Genomic DNA, 19,799 nt, shown 5'->3' with positions numbered 1-19,799 from the left:
GTTGTTAGTTTGTAACTAACACACTTTTAGATCTGTCTTATACTCACATCACTGCGTTCACTTAAGTAATGAAAGCAGTGATGGATATTTATTGCAGCACTGCAAAACTGCCACAGGAGCCAGACTCACTTTGAAAATCATACTGAGGGGAAATGAGTGGGAACTTTTCAAAACCATGTTTTCTCGGACTCCTGGACCGCATTGCTTTTACAGAATTGATCATCTGTCGAATTCTCCTAACAGGCCTCCTAAAGCTCTGACACGGCAAATGATAATCTTATGTGGTATTGTGTTCCTGTCTGAGGCGTTATGTCAGCTGTTCTGAATAATCTTCCAGTGGGAAAACTGCTGCCGATGTTTTTCTGCGTCGCTTCTACCTCTGGACCACTCTAGAGTACTTTTCGTAAAGCTTTATAATTTCAAAGAATTGTTTTCGTCTCCATCCTATCATTTTCCACGTGTGCGGGTGTGTGACACTTCGGGTTGACGCCGGCAGGGTTTCCCCAGTGTATTACTGTAGATCGGCCGCTGTGTGCGCGCTGATAAGCTTCGCAGGAGGGAAGCAGGCGGGCCTAGCAGAAGCAGCAGGTGCACCCTCCTCAGCATCCCGGCTCCGCCCTCCCTCTGCTCACCATAGGCTGGGTGGATTTAAGCGGGCCCGCCGGAATGATGAGGACTTTCTGACCCTGACTGATATCAAAACTCGACGGCTTTCAAGTTTCACAGGTAAGACGGCTTCGATCAGCCTGCGAAGCGCACAGTGAAGTTAGTCTGCGTGGGAGCGCAGTGGGTTAACCTTTAGTAGTTTTACTTAACTTAATCATTCTTTACTAAACCTACACAAGCCTACTTTCAAAACACACACAAACACGAGAGCGTGTGATATTACTACGTTACAGGAGCAGACAGTGGAGTTGTCCCGTGCGTCTTTTTGGTCAGAGATGAACCCCGACGTGGATTACGGAGGCTCCGGCAGCAGCGGCAACGGCAAGCTGCGCCAGTGGCTCATCGAGCAGGTGGACTGCGGGAAATATCCCGGTCTGGTTTGGGAGAACGACGAGAAGACCATCTTCAGGATACCGTGGAAACACGCCGGGAAACAGGACTACAACCGGGATGAGGATGCCGCGCTTTTTAAGGTAAGAGACCCGCATCCTCCGGGGTCCGCCAGCCACAAGCGAGCTGCGCCTTTCAGAATAAAACAACAGCAATATGTGTTAAAGTATTACAAACTTTAGAGCTGTTAAACTCTCTTATAGCCTTTTAATGATGTGTGTAAAAATAATTAACTCGATTAGGCGTCTTAGTAGCGTTTGAATATTCTCTGATGCATTATATAAAAAAGGGTTTTGCTGTCTTTCATGAAATTCGCTCCATACATTAGGATGCGATTATTTCCATATAAGAATATTTGAACCATGCTGTAAAAAAAGTCACACATTACTGGGAGAGCGACGCAAAACAACTTCTTTAAAATGACTGTGTGCTCCAAAGAAGCCACTTAACGAAAATAAACGAAAGTTTTGTTTTATAATTATTGGTGAAGAGTTAGTAACTAGTTATCAGCACCGGGAGGATGTTCTTCTACAGGCCGTGCAGTCGCAGTTAGGAGAGGCCAGGCTGTGTGATTCTCTCGCGCTAAACTTGAGGGAGGTATTCTAAACATTTCCCCGCGGACCTGTCTGCAGGCCTGGGCGCTGTTCAAAGGCAAGTTTCGGGAGGGCATCGACAAACCCGACCCGCCGACATGGAAGACACGCCTGCGCTGCGCCCTCAACAAGAGCAATGACTTTGAGGAACTGGTGGACAGGAGCCAGCTGGACATCTCGGACCCCTACAAAGTTTACCGCATCATCCCCGAGGGCGCCAAGAAAAGTCAGTCCCCCTTCGAACAAAGCGTTGAAAAAAGTTTACTGCAGCATGAATTAAGCTGGTAGTAATACTGAAAGCTGATTGGGCTACAGCGGCAATAACCAAACTGGATAAAGGGTTTTACTGATGTGTTTTATTGTAGTTATTATTATTAGATGATCACAATCTGATAATTAGTTGTGTATCAGACATAAAGTGGAAATTCTCTGACTCCTCAAACTGTCAAAGCACCAGCTCAAGTCATGCTGAAGTACTTGCATCGATGTGGACTTTTCTAAATGTACTGACAGAAAATGTGTTCAGACATTTTCTAGAGCGCTTTTCTAATAAAAATGTTCTTTCCCGCATGCAGGGCCCAGACAGGAGGACAGTCCTCTGAGCCCAGGGAGCTTTCAGATGCATCCCTCCTACCCCTCTGTGCCGACTCAGGTGATTTTCCTGCACATAGAAACAAGTGGGGCGGGACTAAAGTAAGACAGAGAGAATTAGGGAGGTTGAAGACACAGACAGTGTCATATTGTGCATGCATGGATGACCTTACAAACACAAGTGAAGGGTAATGATGTGCATCCCCAACTATGACTTGTGCTGACTTCAGGGGCTGATAGAAACTCTGGAGTTTTTGGGTCCTTTTTAGATTTCTTGGCAGCAACTGATTAAAAAAAAAGCACACAATTTATGGCAAAATATGTTTTTGCCACACTGTAAATGCTAATTCTCATTTACCAAATTAAATGTTGTTGCATTTAACTTTATCTATCCTAGTTTATTTAAAGTTATCTGTACTTCCTGCCTGGGTAATGAAGAGTATAGTTATGCTCTGCTTTACTTAATAATTTACATTTGTTTTCATAAAGTATGGAACACGTCTACAAAGGCTGCAGATGCTTAGTTTTAAATCCGTACTTTAGTAATGTGATGTCTATTTCTTAGATCTCAGTTTCTCGGACATGGTGTAGTTTCAGATGTTACTCACCATAATTGATTTTTCTGCACTGATTAATCTGTGTGACCTATCCTTTTAAAGTACTACACACTCAAAATGAACAAATCAGCTTTCTCCTCTCAAGTTGATTTAAGTTATTTTTGTGAGTCAGCGAGTTGGCGTTATCTTTTCATGCAAAAACAAATCAGAGTTTATGGTGCAAGGATTTTATCACTAGCTTAAGCAAAAATCTATGGATGAAGAAAGAATTCTGCAATGGTCATATAAAACAAGTTGCAAAAAAGTCCTTATAAGCCTACTAAAGAGTAATGTATTACAAAAGCATCATGCAAAGACTGTTTGTTGGTATCTTATGATCAAAGATGTGCACTCAGCTAACTGCTTTCCTCTCTATAGATGCCACAGTACATGGCGAGTCCAGAATGCGGCTGGAGAGATTACTGTCAGGAGCAGGCCTCTCTGCCCGAGCTGCCCTTCACTCAGTGTCCTTGTCCGCCCCGCACCCTGCCGTGGCAGGGCTCATCCATGGAAAATGGTACACGGCTTATTATTTAGCATGCAAAATAAAAGCATTGTTATCAGTTTTAGCATTGCCTACATAGTTTGTTCTGTGTGCAGGATACCAGCTAAGAGCCTCAATTTACTCATACGGTCCAGCTGAGAGTCAGCCCTCGCCTTTCACACTGGACGCCAGCATCAGATCAGCAGAGGCACTTTCAGGTACACGAATACTTTCAGTTCACTTTTTCCCCTCACGCTATAAAATCAGGAACTCTCACCAGAATCCTCTGCTGAGAATTAAACTTAAGGTCCTATTTTTTAAAAAAAAAGCAAAAATCCATCTACATAGAACAAGCAGCAAATGCATATTTACATAAGCTCAAAACAGCTGAAAATGTCACAGTATGACACAGATTTTAGCATTTAAAGGTACAATTAGGTTGAAACTGCGTAATGCTGTGCAGAAGTCAGAAAACTACTAATTTCACCTGAGACTTTGTTCCTTGGCTTTATTCAGTGCAGTTTAATTTCAGTTCTTGCATTTAGTGTATGGATCTGTATCATGCTGCAGGCTGCCATTTTTATTAACTGTACTCTGACTGTCCATAACAAACAGCAGACAGAAAATCAGCACCAAATTTAATAATAAAGTTAAATATCTAGCAACTACAGAGCCGCTATCAGTGGAATTTCATGAGGTGGCTATAATCTAAAATGTATTTATTTTTAGGTAAAGCTGGTAGCTTGATTCAATAGACATGCGGCTAATTTTGAATATTTACTCTGCCCCCTAGAGGCTGGAAAAAAAGGAACGCAACTTTAATCAAAGCTGACGACCGAGCGTGTTCAAACTAGCTTCGTTTTTTGGTCTAGTTTTAGTGACATGTGAAGGAATTTTGTATCTGATGCAAATCGTTCTTGCTTGTGTTTATTTTGATCATATAAACAATACACAGAAAACCATTTCCAAAAAAAATGCAGATTGCCGTCAGATTCAGCAGAACGCTCCTATAGAAGTACAAGACATAGCAGCATGTAGAACGCTGAAATAATAATATACAGCAGCACCCTGCGACTTTGGGCTGTGGTGAACATTGAAAACCTTACGTGCTTCATTTTTAAAAAATAAAACAAAGACAGTCCATAAAAGAGTTTAAAAAAAAAGAAATTTCAGCTAACTTCTACCTGTGTCCTCCTCTAGACTTCCGTCTGCACGTATCCGTATATTTCCGGGACTCTCTGGTGAGAGAGGTGACCACTTCCAGCCCGGATGGCTGCCATATCACTCCTTGCAACCCAGATAAGCACTACCTGACGCCTGGAGGTCATGAGTTGGTGCCCCTGCCTGTTGACAGCCTATCATCCCAGAGGAGGCCAGACGAGTGTCCTCCGAGTCCACCAGCCAGCCTCGAGAGGGGAGTGTTGCTGTGGATGCGAGCAGATGGGCTCTATGCCCGGAGGCTGTGCCAGAGCAGGGTGTACTGGCAGGGAGGCCCGTCGCCGTACGGAGACAAACCCAACAAGCTGGAGAGAGACGTCACCTGTAAACTGCTCCACACGCAGGACTACCTCACAGGTGAGAGGACACAAACTCAAATCAGCTCAGGATCTTTGATCAACAATCACTTGTGCTCGAAAGACTAAAACGTTCTCACTTTTTTGGGTTAGTATGTTACTATTCTTTTAAATGAAGGCCTATCTATGGTGCCATGCCTAATTCACCAAGTCCCTGACCTGTATCTTAATCATCAGCATGGTGTACTGGACAGAGCTTGGTTGATATGTTTTAATCTGATTGATTCACTTAAGAACTCATACCAGCTGGCACCTTGCTGTACATAGAAAGACTAACACCAACTGGTCTAAAATTTGGATTTCAGTCAAGAACTCTCCACCTCAACTCAAAACGAAATCCACTAAATGTAATTAGCAGTAGAACAAACTGAGACTCATTACTCAGCTGATTTTCTGGAAGTCACTTCATGACATACTGTGCCAGCCAAGAATAATTTCTTAAAGAAGTATTTTATGATAAGCCGAGAGTCACATGAAGTCTACACAGCCACATCATCCCGCCCACATGCTAAGCAGCTCCAGCTGTGACAGCTAATTGTATTTGCATACATGGTGTGACCAGGACTTTCCATTCGAATCACTCTAAATGTCACACCACTTCAAGTGAAATTCGCTTGAAATCATCAATTCTGATGTGTTTTAGGTGTCAGAGCTGTTACTGATGCATTTTTGTCCTTTTGCCTACTTGCAGAGATTCAGAGCTACGGGCTAAGGCCGCCGTCCCGCTTCCAGGTCCTCCTGTGTTTCGGAGATGAGTGTCTGGACCCACAGAGACAAAGAAGGACCCTCACTGTGCAGGTGACTGCTGCCCCCGAGTTTAACCACTGATTATGATCCAGAGATCTTTCATTTTTTTCTCATTTTGTTTATGAGGATCAGTGAAGCCTAATATTTACTGGGAAGCTGACAATAAGTTCGAACTGGTGTTCTTAAAATCAAAACTAAGATTTGAAAGGTTCAAAGTAGAGTGCTGAAACTTTAAAGTATGGGCTGAAAAGTGAAAAATAGGATTTGAAAGTTTAAACCTAAGATTTGAAAGTCTGTAGGACCTTGTTCATAGTCATAGCGTTGACAGTGTTTCATAACAAAATTTGGTTTCTAAATAAGTCGCACTGAGATTCAGGGCCAGCCTGGTTCCACTGTCACCCTCCCGAGACTCTGATTTCTATATAAAGTGAAAATGGATGAGCCAAGTGAAGGTTCGTGCCTTTTAGCTACAGATTTTTGACACACTTTCAATCAAACTAACCACGTAGCTGAGCTTTAACCAAACTAGAAATGGTTTGCCCTTCTCTAGTTTGACTTCTCAAAATGGTTTCATAAAACAAAGCTGGGAAAGTTGAAATAGCGAATCAACCTTCCTGGATCTCTGTCAACAGTCAAACGCCCATAAATAATAAACTATCAAAAACCAAACAGCTTGGGAGTGTGTCACAGAACTGCAACAGAAGGCTTCAATATATCCCAAACTCTAACATCCTAAATCAGGGGTGTCCAACTCTAGACCTTAAGGGCCGGTGTCCTGCAGGTTTTAGATATCACCCTGGGTCAACACACCTGAATCAAATGATTAGTTCATTACCAGGCCTCTGGAGACCTTCAAGACATATTGAGGAGGCCATTGAGTCATTTATATCAGCTGTGTTGGATCAAACCTGCAGAACACCGGCCCCTGAGGCCTGGAGTTTCCCACCCCTGCCCTAAATGAAAAATGAAAGGGTGTATTGAATTTTTTCTTTTTTTAATTGAGTTTGGCAAAAATACCAACTACTTTTTCACTTTTTTTGGGGGTAAAAATAAATAAATAAATAAATAGTGCTATGCTGAATGGATTTTGCTGACCTCCTTGGCTCTCATGTGTTGCAGGTAGAGCCTCTGTTCACCAGGCAGCTCCTGTACTATGCCCAGCAGCCGGGCAGCCACTACTACCGCAGCTATGAGCATCCAGGAGTCACAGAGCACATAAATGCCTCCGAGGACTACCAGAGGGCCATCACACATCACCACAGCAGCAGCCTGCAGGAGTGAACTTTGCGGGTTTAAGTGACTGTTGGAAATGTCACGATGACATTTTACACGACAGGCAAGAAAACTCTGAGATGTGGACAAAGTGGACAGTGGTATACAAAAAATGATGGACATTAAGTCAGCAACCATCTGCCCTGTATGGTTTTTGTATCTGTGTGTGTGTGTGTGTGTCTTAAGTCAAAAATGCAGTGTTATTTTTTCCCTTTTTGTATTCTTTTGGGCATAATGAGTATTTTGATGCTTACTCGTAGACAGTATTAAAAATGAAGGTGTTAAAGTATTAAAGATGATTGAGATGTCATCCACCGGTTTTTAAAGTTCCATTTTGAAGCCTCGCGATGAACATTTTCATTATCGCTAGTTTGGTTTGCTAACGACTTGTCACTTATAAGCTGTTAGCCAATGAGCATACCATTTTAAACCTAGTGATCAAGATTTCTAAAAAAATTTCATGTTTTTTATTCAATGTGAACCAAAATAAGTGACTAGGACCATAAACACATCAGGAAAGTGTTTCCAGAGGTCAAGACAGAAAGCAATTTTCCCAAAGACTTTGATATAATAGGAAGTCTTTTTGCAGTCGCAAGTATTGCCATCTGGTACCTTTCAGATAGAATGCAAGTTTAAGGTACTTGGCGCATTAGCTTCATTTTTTCAGACCCAGAGGTCGTATTTTTGTACTGTCTATGTGCTTACTATGCAAATGAAACTGACAGCTGAGGTGATTGTATCATAGAAAACTGTGAGTGAAAGTTTTGTGCCTTAAAAAAAATTAGCAAATGAACCTAATCACTTTCTATGCCAATAGTTATATTAGATCTCTAGCATTCACAAACCACTCCAATCCAGGCAACAACTAGTAGCTGGTTAGCTAAGATTAGCCTAGCTTGGCTTAGTTATAGACTAGGAAAAAAAATAAGAGAAACAGTTTGAAAATTACCAAATGTACCTTCTGTTACTTTCTAATGAAAACCAGTAAACATGTTATTTAGCGCAGAAACTGCAGCTATGTTCAGAGAAGAGCACAACAATTGTAAATCACCTGTAAAACTAACCACACCAATGAGGTGTCTATTTGGAGATTGTGCACATGTGCTATTTTGTCACATTTAGTAAATCTGGCCCATAATTTTCAAAAAATTAAACTCAAGAATCTAATTTTATATCTGGACAAAACTATGGAAGAATTTTCAGACTTTGTGCTAAGGTAATATAAGCTAATATAAGCTAATAACCAAAACCATAGCTAGCCCCTGCTAGCTAAGGAGCTACTGGCTCCAGTTTGATGTTGTTGTTTTTGTATTCAACTGTCTGTTATCATACTTCTTCATTTGACTGTCTGCAAGAAAGTGAAGCAAAAGAGCTTTTGTGTTTTTTAGTTAATTTTTAAAAACATTTTTCCTTGTAAATACATTTCTGTTAGGAGACACTATCACCATCATTTAGTAAATTATGAATGGAGTCTTGTGCCTGGCTGTGTTTATGTATGTGTGTGTGTGAGAGAGAGAGAGAGCAACTCAGGGAGCTGATTTTAGATAAGCTTTTTAAACTCAATTTTATATCAAATAGTGATGTTAAATGTGACTGTTATATAGCAGATCTGAGAAAGGGTTAAAGTGAACATTTGTTGTTGTTGTTGTTTTTAAAGTGTCATTTCCTTCAAAAATAAATAAATAAATGACTAAAAACGTAACAAGTGACAAGATCTCTTCATAACTGTGTGAGCTCTATGGTAACATCAGCACTACGCGTGAGCGTCTGAACAGGAAATGTGGTTCAGATGCAGGATGTGACTGGTTAATCAAACACTTGGTTATCACAAACAATATGATGACATCAAGAGGGGCGGAGAGAGAGGAAGAGGTTGGTTTTCCGTGCAGCGCTCGAGAGAGCCTTCCTGGTTTCTGCTCATAGATTACAGTCTGTTTCCACTTTCATGGAAAACAACCATAAAACCCCACAACAACAACATTTCTGTAACTGCCACAAAATATTTTTGAAGAAGAGCAAGGAAGAAAGGAAGATGTCATTAGTTTGAGGTTAAAAACAACTCAGAAAGCTTACTTTGAAAACAAAATGCCTTTTCAGCAGGAAGGGCAGGGTGGGTAATTACACGGCTTTGGACTCAATCTTTTTGATTGCATCTTTTTTTTTCTCCTAAAATCCAAAGATATTATAGTTCAGTTTAATTGATGCAATTTTAACTGATTTCAATATTTTTTAAAAATGTATCAGCAAAAGATGCATCAGTTAATTGCAAAGTCACTGTTGGTTATCTTTCAAATCATTATGGAGGAATTTTGTGAAACTCTTCTTTACTACACATCATCGGGATTTGCGGGCATTTGTTTATGCACAGGTCCCATCACAGCATTTCAGTCAGGTGGCGGTCTGGCCTTTAAGCCATTGCGACGCCTTGATTTTCTTTTGCAGCTATTCTGTTGTAGATTAACTGGTGCGCTTGAGATCATTGTCCTGTTGCACGATCAACTTTGTCCAAACTCTAGCGGTCAAACATATCTCTGTTTCAGCAAGACCATATATACAACAACTTACATGTATTCTGCACAGCATTTGTTGCAAAAACAGTCCAGACTGCTAAAGTTCCCATCACATTTTACACACCATCCTAACATAGAATCGATGGAGGTTGTAATCAGTGAAAGGTTTTGTGGCGGGGCTAAAATATCACATCACATTATATATAAAATTATGTACAGTACATAGGCCAACATCATGATGTCAATCACAATAGCTACAGCATCTTATTACCTGGAACAAAAACAAATCAAAAAGTAGGACATGTCTAAATGCCACGCTTTTCCAGTCTTGTTCCAGTGTTTTTCTGCTTCTTACTAATCTTGGCCACTTCTATAAAATGTTTTCTTCTTTTGAGCTCAGCTGTAAAACATCTGTCTTAAAAACAGGTACAATCGAGGGGACAACTTTTCTGTGATGTGTCAAATTTCTCCATCCTTTTATTTACCCACTCACAGCAAAGAAAACTGCAGATCAAAAATGTTTTTGTTGTTTTTTTAAAGCAGGTCTTGTCATATTGTCTCCAGAATGGAACAGAATACTGGTGAATAGAAATAAAAAAGAAAGAGAAAAAACTCCCCTTTCTCACCTCTGTTACTGTAAACAGAGCTGGTGGAGAGCGGATAAGGCTTTGGGGTTTTGAACTTATTTTGTGAATGAATCCGTGGGAGGCAGAGTGCTAAGTTTAGAACGCAGAGAATCAAAACAACTCTTGCCTGCTCTCTATGGCTTTCCCCTACTTGTAGATGGGAAACCAAGTCAGAGAAAAAGTCTGAGGTCGATGAACGTAGACAGAAATGCACAGGTGTGGTTTGTACATTCAAAAGCTGAAATTTAATGGGTCATCTCCTGCTAGAAAACACAACAGCAGATCTCGACAGTGTCCTCAGTTAACCCTTTGTGTCTCGTCAAACTTTCTCATGTGAGCTGTGGGCGTGTCTGCCCGGGCGACTAGACCTACCACAACTGCTCGCTTAGGTCCCTACACCCACACAGAACCACACTTTCTGTTGTCGCTCTCTTCCTCTGGGATCTGTGTCTTCTGCTCGCTGCCCCGAGTAACGGCCCACTCCGTCCCCACCCTGCATACACCCTGTGTTCATGCTCCTCCCTGACAGCTAGATGCTGACATGCCAGACAGAATGAGTGAACTGGTGAGCTGCAACTCCAGAGATGAATAGCTAAACCCGCTACTGAGCCATGGTGCAAACAAACCAACTGTCTGCAAGTGTGCCTTCGTTAGAATTTCCACTACTGAGCGTGACATTTGGACTGCAGATAAGTTTAACGACTATAGTCGAACAGTCACCATACATCACGTTTGGACCAAAAATATCAGTCACACCCTTACAATCTCATCTCCAAGCCAACAATTGCTCAGCAAGCTGCTTTTTGCAATCAAGTCCTCCCTTGCAGTGCTTTTAGTTGTTTTACATTGTAGCTGAGAGTATCAATACCGACTGATACAGAAATACTTGTCTTACAGAAGCATAGTTGTAACAATTTTGTTTCTATACCCAACCACAGTGGATCGAAATGACAAAACCAAGATGTGATTAATGTGCAAACTTTCAGCTTTTACTCAGGGGGTTTTAACAAAAATATTGCATGAACTCTTGAGGTTAAAATCAAGGTTAAGTCCCTTCATTCTCACAGACCTACAATTAAGTGGAAAGATTTTGCACCTTCCAACGCTTGATGTTATCTTTGAAGAACTTCAGTGGAGGTTTATTCTGAATAGAGAACTGTCTATAGAGACACTTTGCAGTAGCCTTCAGAATTGCCTCAATGCTTTGTGCCATTGCATGTTATCTTGCTAGAAGAAGACATGGACATGTTAAGCAGCAACATTCAGGCAGACTGTAGCATTTAAGCAATGCTCAGGTAGTATTGAGGGGCTCAGTGTGCACCAAGAAACCGCTGATACAAAATAGAGTAGATCCAAGTTTGATGTTATATAGGACAAATTCTGTGAATGTTGCAGAAGTAATTGAGATGATTTTCTGATCTTCAGTTATCTAATTTTGGTAAACTTCTGCAAACTGTAGCCTTAGTTTCCTGTTGTTAGCCCACAGGTGTGGCATTCAGTTATCTTCACTGCTGTAGCCCATCTGCTTTAAGGTTTAATGTGTTGTGCATTCAGAGATGTGCTTCTTCATTCACTCCTTGGTTGTAATGAGCTCTGACATTGACATTTTCTCTTTTTTAACCATTCCCTCTAAACCCTAGAGATGTTTGAGTGGGAAAATCCTGCACAGCAGATATGGAGATATTGCAGATGTCTGACAACTAACCATGTGATAACTTGCAGACCACTTTTGGACAATCACGGAGACACTGTTGGGTCAAACTAATAAGGTCCCAGTCACAAACGCTTAGAGACTGGTCTTTGATCATTTGGCAACAACCAGTTGGGGTGGTGAGGCAGAGTATTCATTGACTGGTTAGTTGCTAGAGATTGATGGCAGTCTGCGAACTCCCATTTGTTTTCTCTAACAACCCACCTGTTGCAAAGGAAAATGGGTATTTCCTAATCAGTTCATAAAAGACCCCTTGTGATTAGTTAAGTTGCTAGCATATTGCTGCAGCTGTCTTTTAAATGGAAATGATGGACTTGTGACAAACCCTGCCCAGCTGCTCTCTGAGCTGTAGTTAAACTGTGAAAAGTGCAACAAAAACAATAAATATAGACTGTTTGCCTTCAAAATAAAAGCTGTGCCTTTTTAATTGTGTTGGGGCACAACTTTGAAGGCAAGCAAACTGCCACTCAACTAGTAGTTAGCAAATGTTTGCAGACCAACTACAGGCAATCTGCTAGCAATAGCAAACGCTAGGGTTTTTTTTAGTGGCGCAGCTTCTTTGCAACCACTTTCACCCAGCAACGTTCAGGAACCACTGCAAACCAGTTGGGGAATACAAACTTATCCTTAGCACCCAGTAGTTGTATCACATTCAATACGGCAGACAAGGCTTGGCATTGGTTAAGAAACCTTAAAACATTATATAGTGGCCAGTAAGGGTATTTTACTTTACCTCCTACAAACACAGAACAAAGATTAAATAAAGAAAGAATAATGTTCCTTAGACTATTCTATTTTTAGAAAGAAAAAAAAGGGCAAAGTTTACAACAGCTTTTATGAAGTCAGTTGTAAAACATGTCTGCATGCTTGGTCACCTTTTAAAGGAACATTTACATGTGAGTTTAGCCTTTTTTGCCGCACTTGCTAGTGTCCATGCATCTGTAGAGGTGTAGCTTGCATTTCTGTTCTCATTTTGTCATTACTTAAAACACTAATAAAGACATTGTTGAAAAAAGGAACTGGTCAGTCTGGTCAGACGAATTAAAGACATGAAAGCTCTTGTACATTTTCATGTAAACTTTGCATGAATTTCATGATTTTAGCCCTTGCATAAGGTAAGCACGATGTATATAGACATGTATTTCACCAGTTGTTAAAGTTGTTTCCTTTTATACAATGAGTGACATCATTCTGACAATTCAAAATAAATGTTTTATAACTGATTGTCTGTTGTGTCAGACCTAAGTCGCTGTGTATTTGGTTGCCGTTTATGACAAAACCGAATATACGGCTTAAACGTGAGGTTCTTGTGCTTGTGAAGAAAGGTTTGCAAAATTGCATCAAGACTTGTGGAAAAATGTTGGACAGATGAGACCAAAGTGGTGGTGTTGGGCCATAATGCACAACACCATGTTTAGTGAAAACCAAACACCTCATACCAACTGTCAAATCCGAGTGGTGCAGGGGTGTTGATTTGGATTTGTTTTGCTTTGCAGCCACAGGACCCAGGTACCTTGCAGAAACTGAGTCAACCAAGAACTCTGTGCACAAAAAGTATTCTAAATGACTGAAAAAGGAAAGAATCATGGTGTTACAATGAAACACAAAAGTCCAGACCTCAACCTTACTGTAATGCTTTCACCTTAAGAGTGCTGTGCGTAAACAGATATCAATGAACTGAAGCAATGTTAGGAAGAAGAGTGCAGCAAATTTCCTCCAAAATGATATGAGACACTGATAAAGCTACACAGAAAATATCAAGTTTTTGCTTCTCAAGGTGGTTCTACAACCCACTGAATCCCACTAGCTTGTATGAATCTATGTATATGGTGCCACATGCAGGTTCTGTGTTTATACATAGTTAAATAAAGCTGTTTAGTACACCCTCTTTAAAACACATGTTAAATCAAGCATTCATGTATTACTGGGTTTTTGGCAGGGTAATACAAAAGAATTTACCGCAGTCTTAAAGAAGCATTTTTTTATTAATGTCTCATGAGGTGAGAAAAAAATGAGTTGATGGTAAATTCCAATGATGGTGTTTTATTAGAAGAAAAGCATCAATATAACTGACTCACAGTTAACTGTGGTTTCCACAGATGAAGCTTACTGACAAACATGCTGGATTTCAATGAAATGTGATGGGACAATAAGGCTGCATGAAAAGGATTAAAGCAGTACAATGCTTTCAAAAAACAAACTATCAACCATGCCTAAAAATCCTGACAGGATCAGGATCTGATCCAGTTCCATGTAGCTCACAGACTGAGATTTTGCAGCTCTAGCTGAAGGCTGATGTTTAGTTAACTTACTGAGCAATACAGGTGGCACAGTACATGAAAACCATCTTGTTGTCATCATCATCATTTAAAAAAATCTTGTTACTTTGACACACATTTCATTCAGAGTCTGCAGCTCCACATCCCACTGACAGACTGTTCCTGAACTTTCTAGAAACAAGCACATTAGCCACTCACTTACTACTTGTCAGTACGTGAGTGGCCGTACATAATTAGCATACCCAACGTAACAGGGACTGTCCTGCACAGTAACAATGAAATCGACTCATTTAGTGTCTTCGAGATTAGATGAATACACACTTGTGTTTAATCGAGTAAAGCAGAAATTGAAAGTGATGAGTAAACAAAAAAGTGATAACCGAAGAGATACAGGCAAAGTTCATTAGCTAATAGATAAGACACAGACTTCTGTTTTGGGTGGTGGAGTGGATGAGATTTATCTCTTGATGGGCTGGACAGAGGAGGCATGGAAGCAGGTGAGCTGGAGCTGCATGCTGCTCTTAAACTTGTTCAGCAGCTCTTCCAGTAACCTGCAGATAATATTAAAATTAAAGATTAATCTCAAAGACACAAAGGAAACGCCAAAAGGTCACAGTCCCTCCAATTAGTAACATATACCGGAATCAGACTCACTTCTTATCGGCGCCGCTGTGTAACTGAGGCAGAGACTCCAAAGCCAGTTTGAAGCTGGCGCTGAAAATGAGAAGCTTAGTTAAAAATGTCACATAAAGGAACCCATTTATGAACGATAGAGAACTAGAAAACACAGTTCAAGATGGGTCTGTGTGTGTATGCGGGCACACTAACCTGCCATACATGAACATACACGCGCACTCAAACACACACACAGAGGCGCACATCACAGTACATGCACACAACAGAACCAGATTACTTTCACTTCCTTTCCAAAACCCTCCAACTAACATAAATAGGGATTGTAGTGAGGGATGTGTGACTGCTAAGATTTATGTCCGTGACATCCACAGCCATAAATCACTGGGCACATATGTGGGACTTCCTGTCTCTGCCACTGTGGGGATCTGTATTTGTCGCACTTACTTGCTGTCGGCGTTTAGGTATGTGGCTATAGCATCTCTCAGAGCACACAGTTCAAGTCGAGCCTGTATGGGGGTTTACAGAAAAAGGGCAACAACGGAGATGTAATCATGTAATCATCATCAACTGACACCAGATGGTACCTTGAACTGAAATATGGCTTTATCAAAAATGACAGGTAATTCCCCCCAAGTGCGGTGGTCGACTTATGAGTCAGGGTCCTACTATGAGTGAGAAACTGCTCTGCGACTGCGGGTATGTGCGTGTGAGTGTGTACCTACCTGTAGGGCTCCGTTTTTGCTGAAGAAGGACACACACTGCATAAGACGGCACATTTCATCCGCAACGGACTCAACGATTCTAGACAAAACCCGAGGAACCAGATCCTTCGAGACTGTGAACACCTGACACAGAAAGAAAGAAAAAAAACGTCACGATGGGGGACGAGGTGGCAAAAGCACCTAGTAGAAGCAGTGTCTGACAAATGAGTGATGAGTTTTAAAGGCATTCAAGCACCTCGGCATGAACTGCAATAATATTGACCAGAGCCTCCTTCAGGTAGTTCCTTACACCTGTGAAAGAAGAAGGCACAAAGTGAACAAACAAAGATCCAGATAAAAAGCAAAACATCAGACATGTAACAATTAGCCATGAAAGGAAAGTGAATCTGTTTTGTTTATTTACAGCTTCTTATATCTTATATGTATATTTCATCTTAACTATACATCTTATACTTGGCCACAGTTTCTTCAGTTTAACCCCACTTTTAGCTTTCTCCCCCTCAATTTATGCCAGCTTTCTTCAGATTGGTTGCCCCTCATAAACAAAAGGTTTAACCAGCAGGTGGGTGGGGCTTCACAGCCACATCTGTGTGCTTGGGATATCTGTTCTCACTGACATCATATAGAGCGACAGTAAAAAAAAAGAAAATGTGAGACAGCATGTTCAGAAGTGTGAGCCTGAGCATTTGTACATACTGTTGACCTTGTTATTTGAAACTCTGGCCATGTTTAGATGAACATCTGCAATTCTAACACTATATCTCTGGCAGAACAGACTATTGAAAACTCATCTTTCTCTCTTTATTTGAAAATTCAGGGCAGAGTCGTTTTCACCAGAACCTGTAGCAGCTCAACAAGACTGCAAAACCATGTTTCTCTAAGATCACAGCCCCACCCACAGCAGAGCCAAGTGGCTGTTTGATTAACAGTCCATCTGGATTTCTGATAGAAATGTGCCAACAGGATTCATTATTAGCCAAGCTAACACTGTGCCAGTGCAACGTTTTCCATTATTTAATTTCCCTCGTCTGTGAGGAGGATAAGGGGCAGATGAGTTAGTGTGCTGTGTGGAAGCTTCAAAATATAACATTACGTTGACGGTGAAACAGTCAAAGGCAAAAACAGAAAGAAAGTACTGAAACCGGATTCTTAATGCTTTGCAGCACCCCACACACAAACTTGAATCCCACACAAAAAAATGCACCAAGTGAAAGTATCATATCCTAGAACTGTGGTTTTCTGTCCAAAATGTTCCTCTTTCACATGTAGTCCAAACACACAAACTCACAGGCGACAAACCAGATCAACGCTCACAACTTTTCATCAAGATTAAGCGCCGTGCTATGAACTGCTGCCCACCTGAGACGACTCGCGCAGCTCTCACACAGTCTGACATGTTGCTTCACATCCTGTACTAAGGTAGACCACACATTCACAGTCAAGTTTCACCTGGGTTTGGGGTGCACTGCGTGAGCGAAAAAAGTCAAGCTACAACTCAAGTGTACACACATATCGCTGCACACCTACAGCTAGACACAAAGGCCATGAGCGCCTTGGGAAGACTGATTAAATGATGTTAGTGGTGTTTACAGTAAGTCATCAAAGAGCCGTACTTTACACATGACACATGTGAACCACAGCTACAAAGATTAGACACGAGAGACTCTGAGCTGTCATCCCACAGCCCTGCTAGGGGCTTAAATATGATTCTACCAGGGTCAGTTAGTGGTTGCTGACGGTGATTTCCTTCTGTTTTATCAGCGCAGGGTAACTGGGTACCTGTAGGTGTTTGGCAGTCTCTCCAATCAAAATAGCCAGCGTAGATGCCGGGCTCCAGGGAGCCTGCGATCGGATCAGCTCGTCTCTCAATGTAGGCTTCAAAGAGTTTCCGGTCCAGCCCCCGTACTGCGTCCACGCTTACCTGGCAGGTCAAGAACACACGATGTTACTGCAATGATTAGATACTAGGTAACAGATTCTTTATCCCCAATCCACACATCATTAGACATGCACAACACAATAACAAGAGATCCATATTATAATACACTATTTACTCAGCGTTCTTTGCAATGACGCACTACTTGTTTGGATTTTAATGCAGCATTTTTATCTTAGTTGTACAGATTAGCTGAATCTTTGCTGTGTTAGCTTTATTGACATGCCTGTAATTTTAGCTTCAGAGCTGCGAGCAGAGAAACCTGATTCCATCTCTGTGAGCAGGTTCTAACATTAACACTAAAACGTTGATAACGTGAAGATGTCAGTGTCTCCTGTTGCCTTTTACTTTAAGTTACGATGACAATCTTGCCAAGGTTGTCTTGTGAGCCGTATGCATCAGTTTAACAGTGGTCTGAATGCATACAGACGCCTAAAGTTACATGTGCATTAGAAAATTCCCCATAAACAGAGATAACCAGTGCTTTATAGCATTTTATCTCACAAACCCACACTTCCAGTCTGAAATAAGATGAAACCTACTCCTCAAGGATTCATGCTCACCTTCTCCGATCCAGACTGCTCATAGGTGCTCAGAATTGTGGCTACTCTTCACTGGAGTTGTTGCTCACTCGTTACAAATACAACAAGGCTTTTGCTCAAAGTTTTCTCTGTCTCTGTGGTGGATATGTTTTATTGAAACAGTGAGGAACACCGATGTAAAAGCATCTCAAGAGCTTCATCAATATTTAACTACCATAGCCAGTGATGTTGCCTATCTCATGGCTTTACTTTTGAAAACATTAAAAAGTCACACAACAAAAGAAACACTTTAAAACCTGCTGTAACAGGATGCATGATTCTCCTTTACATCAACACATAACAGTGAAGTTTCTGATTTCCATGCCTATTGTTTTAAACTGCAGGCTGTGGGGTTAAAGGCTTTATTATGGAGTGTGGAAGCTGTGAGTAATTTTACTTTGCAGTCCATGTTGAAATCCTGTATCCTTCATGAACTGCATGAATAATTTAGATTGTGCATATATCAGTGACTTCTCAAGTTTACATGAATTCATTGAGAGTTTATTGCATTTCTAACTATTTACAGTATGATTACATGAGGCGGCAGCTGTGTGGCAGATGTGTTGTGTGGGAATTCTTATTTTTCAGATTTGCTTTTGCAGCTATTTTAACATTTGAAGATTACAATCTAGACAAACTGTCACCCATACGTATCTAAATATAAATGACACATGAGAATCGGTTTAAAAATGATATTTCAAAGAAAATGGCTGTAAACTGTTTTTACTGGAAAACCAACAGAATGCTTCTTTGCTTTGTGATTCAGTCATTAGTCATTGTGTGCAGCTGGATGAGTGTGTACGTGTGAAAGAAAAAAAAAACTAGGGTGACAGTGAACTGAGCTTCCAAGACCACGACCTTTATTTTTTCTGTTGTATTTTTCTTTTAAAGAAGAGTCATCGCTCTGCTTAGAAGAGACCAGGGGACAGCTTTGTTGTTAATGACACCGCAACGCATTTCTCGCCAACAACACTGAGCGCTCCTTCCTTTGTGTGAAGTCTTTTTTTCAAAGCACAGTTGCAGATTAGAAGTGTTGATACTGACCCGTGTGATCTTCTCTGTCCCCGTGAAGCTATGTTTCTCAAAGTGATGGGCCAGGTTCAGGAATGTGTGTCTCTCGAGGTACTGGCAGTTACTCAGGATTATCAGTAGACGCTGCTCCTACACACACACACACACACACACACACACACACACTTGAATGCTTTGACTGCCACAACACAACATTGTCACAGCTTAGGTTCAATTTACAGACTGTAGACCTGGATTTGGATTCTGGATGTTTGGATGTAAAAGTGCATGCAGAAGTGCCTCAAGCCTGTTTCTATTGGCCAGCAGAGGGCGACTCCTCTAGTTGCAAAAAGCAGCCCCAATGCATAGACGTCTCTTGGAAAACAGTCCTCACCTTTCTCGCTCTTTGACCTCAGCAAACACTTCTGATGAGTTTCGGGTCTCAGTTGCTAGTTTCGAGTCTTACTGAATACAACACGACGTTAATTTTTATAAATTATGGCGTGCTCAAGGACCAGTGAGCAGGGTACACTTTAGGCTGGGACACTAGCATTTGAGCATCATGACATTCACTCCATTCTCCTGATATAAAGTTTAAAACGCTAAACCAGCAACAACTGACTCAAGGGGACATCATTAACCAATGACAGCTGCAATCCACATCATTTATGTTCAAAAGATACACAGTGTATGTGGCGTTCATACCACCATGATGATCAGGCTGAGCTCTGTAGCCTGTGGTTAAACTTCCTAACCTGAAACCTATGACAAACCTTTAATCCTCGTACAATTCTGGAGAGGTTCTTACAACCACAATGTGCTTTGCTTTCCAAAATATGTCCTTGGTTTAAAGTTGTGGTTTCAGTGAAGCTTG

At 41.1% G+C, this 19,799-nt stretch overlaps 2 protein-coding genes across 2 annotated transcripts in view; one reads left to right on the top strand and one right to left on the bottom strand.

The window, feature by feature from the left end:
- Positions 1 to 655: 655 nt before the first annotated feature.
- Positions 656 to 8,612, top strand: LOC146689076 (interferon regulatory factor 4-like). Its single transcript, XM_085436769.1, has 9 exons — positions 656 to 726; positions 900 to 1,139; positions 1,689 to 1,875; positions 2,225 to 2,301; positions 3,215 to 3,353; positions 3,437 to 3,538; positions 4,521 to 4,895; positions 5,586 to 5,692; positions 6,761 to 8,612. The coding sequence occupies exons 2-9, from the start codon at positions 942 to 944 to the stop codon at positions 6,920 to 6,922; spliced, it is 1,347 nt and encodes a 448-aa protein (XP_085292895.1). The 5' UTR covers positions 656 to 726; positions 900 to 941; the 3' UTR covers positions 6,923 to 8,612.
- A 5,114-nt stretch (positions 8,613 to 13,726) lies between these two features.
- Positions 13,727 to 19,799, bottom strand: part of exoc2 (exocyst complex component 2) — a 52,326-nt gene continuing 46,253 nt past the window's right edge. The window contains exons 22-28 of the mRNA XM_085436364.1: positions 18,959 to 19,075; positions 17,177 to 17,318; positions 15,633 to 15,688; positions 15,398 to 15,520; positions 15,120 to 15,181; positions 14,694 to 14,753; positions 13,727 to 14,590 (exon numbers count right to left, since the gene is read on the bottom strand). Coding sequence (XP_085292490.1) covers positions 14,497 to 14,590; positions 14,694 to 14,753; positions 15,120 to 15,181; positions 15,398 to 15,520; positions 15,633 to 15,688; positions 17,177 to 17,318; positions 18,959 to 19,075 — 654 coding nt within the window. The 3' untranslated portion in view covers positions 13,727 to 14,496. The remainder of the gene's footprint in view (positions 14,591 to 14,693; positions 14,754 to 15,119; positions 15,182 to 15,397; positions 15,521 to 15,632; positions 15,689 to 17,176; positions 17,319 to 18,958; positions 19,076 to 19,799) is intronic.

Source organism: Copadichromis virginalis, linkage group LG17, assembly GCF_057382275.1.
Source record: "Copadichromis virginalis isolate Kocher_CV1m ecotype Utaka linkage group LG17, C_Virginalis_male_GT1.1, whole genome shotgun sequence".
Taxonomy (NCBI): Eukaryota; Metazoa; Chordata; class Actinopteri; order Cichliformes; family Cichlidae; genus Copadichromis; species Copadichromis virginalis.
Note: the sequence above shows the minus strand (reverse complement) of the source record. Positions and strands in the feature narration are given on the sequence as shown.

Coding starts and splice junctions, on each gene's coding strand:
- LOC146689076 (XM_085436769.1), top strand. CDS start 942: ATGAACCCCGACGTGGATTACGGAGGCTCCGGCAGCAGCGGCAACGGC. Junction 3,354..3,436: donor GGGCTCATCCATGGAAAATG/GTACACGGCTTA, acceptor TTCTGTGTGCAG/GATACCAGCTAAGAGCCTCA. Junction 5,693..6,760: donor GAAGGACCCTCACTGTGCAG/GTGACTGCTGCC, acceptor CATGTGTTGCAG/GTAGAGCCTCTGTTCACCAG.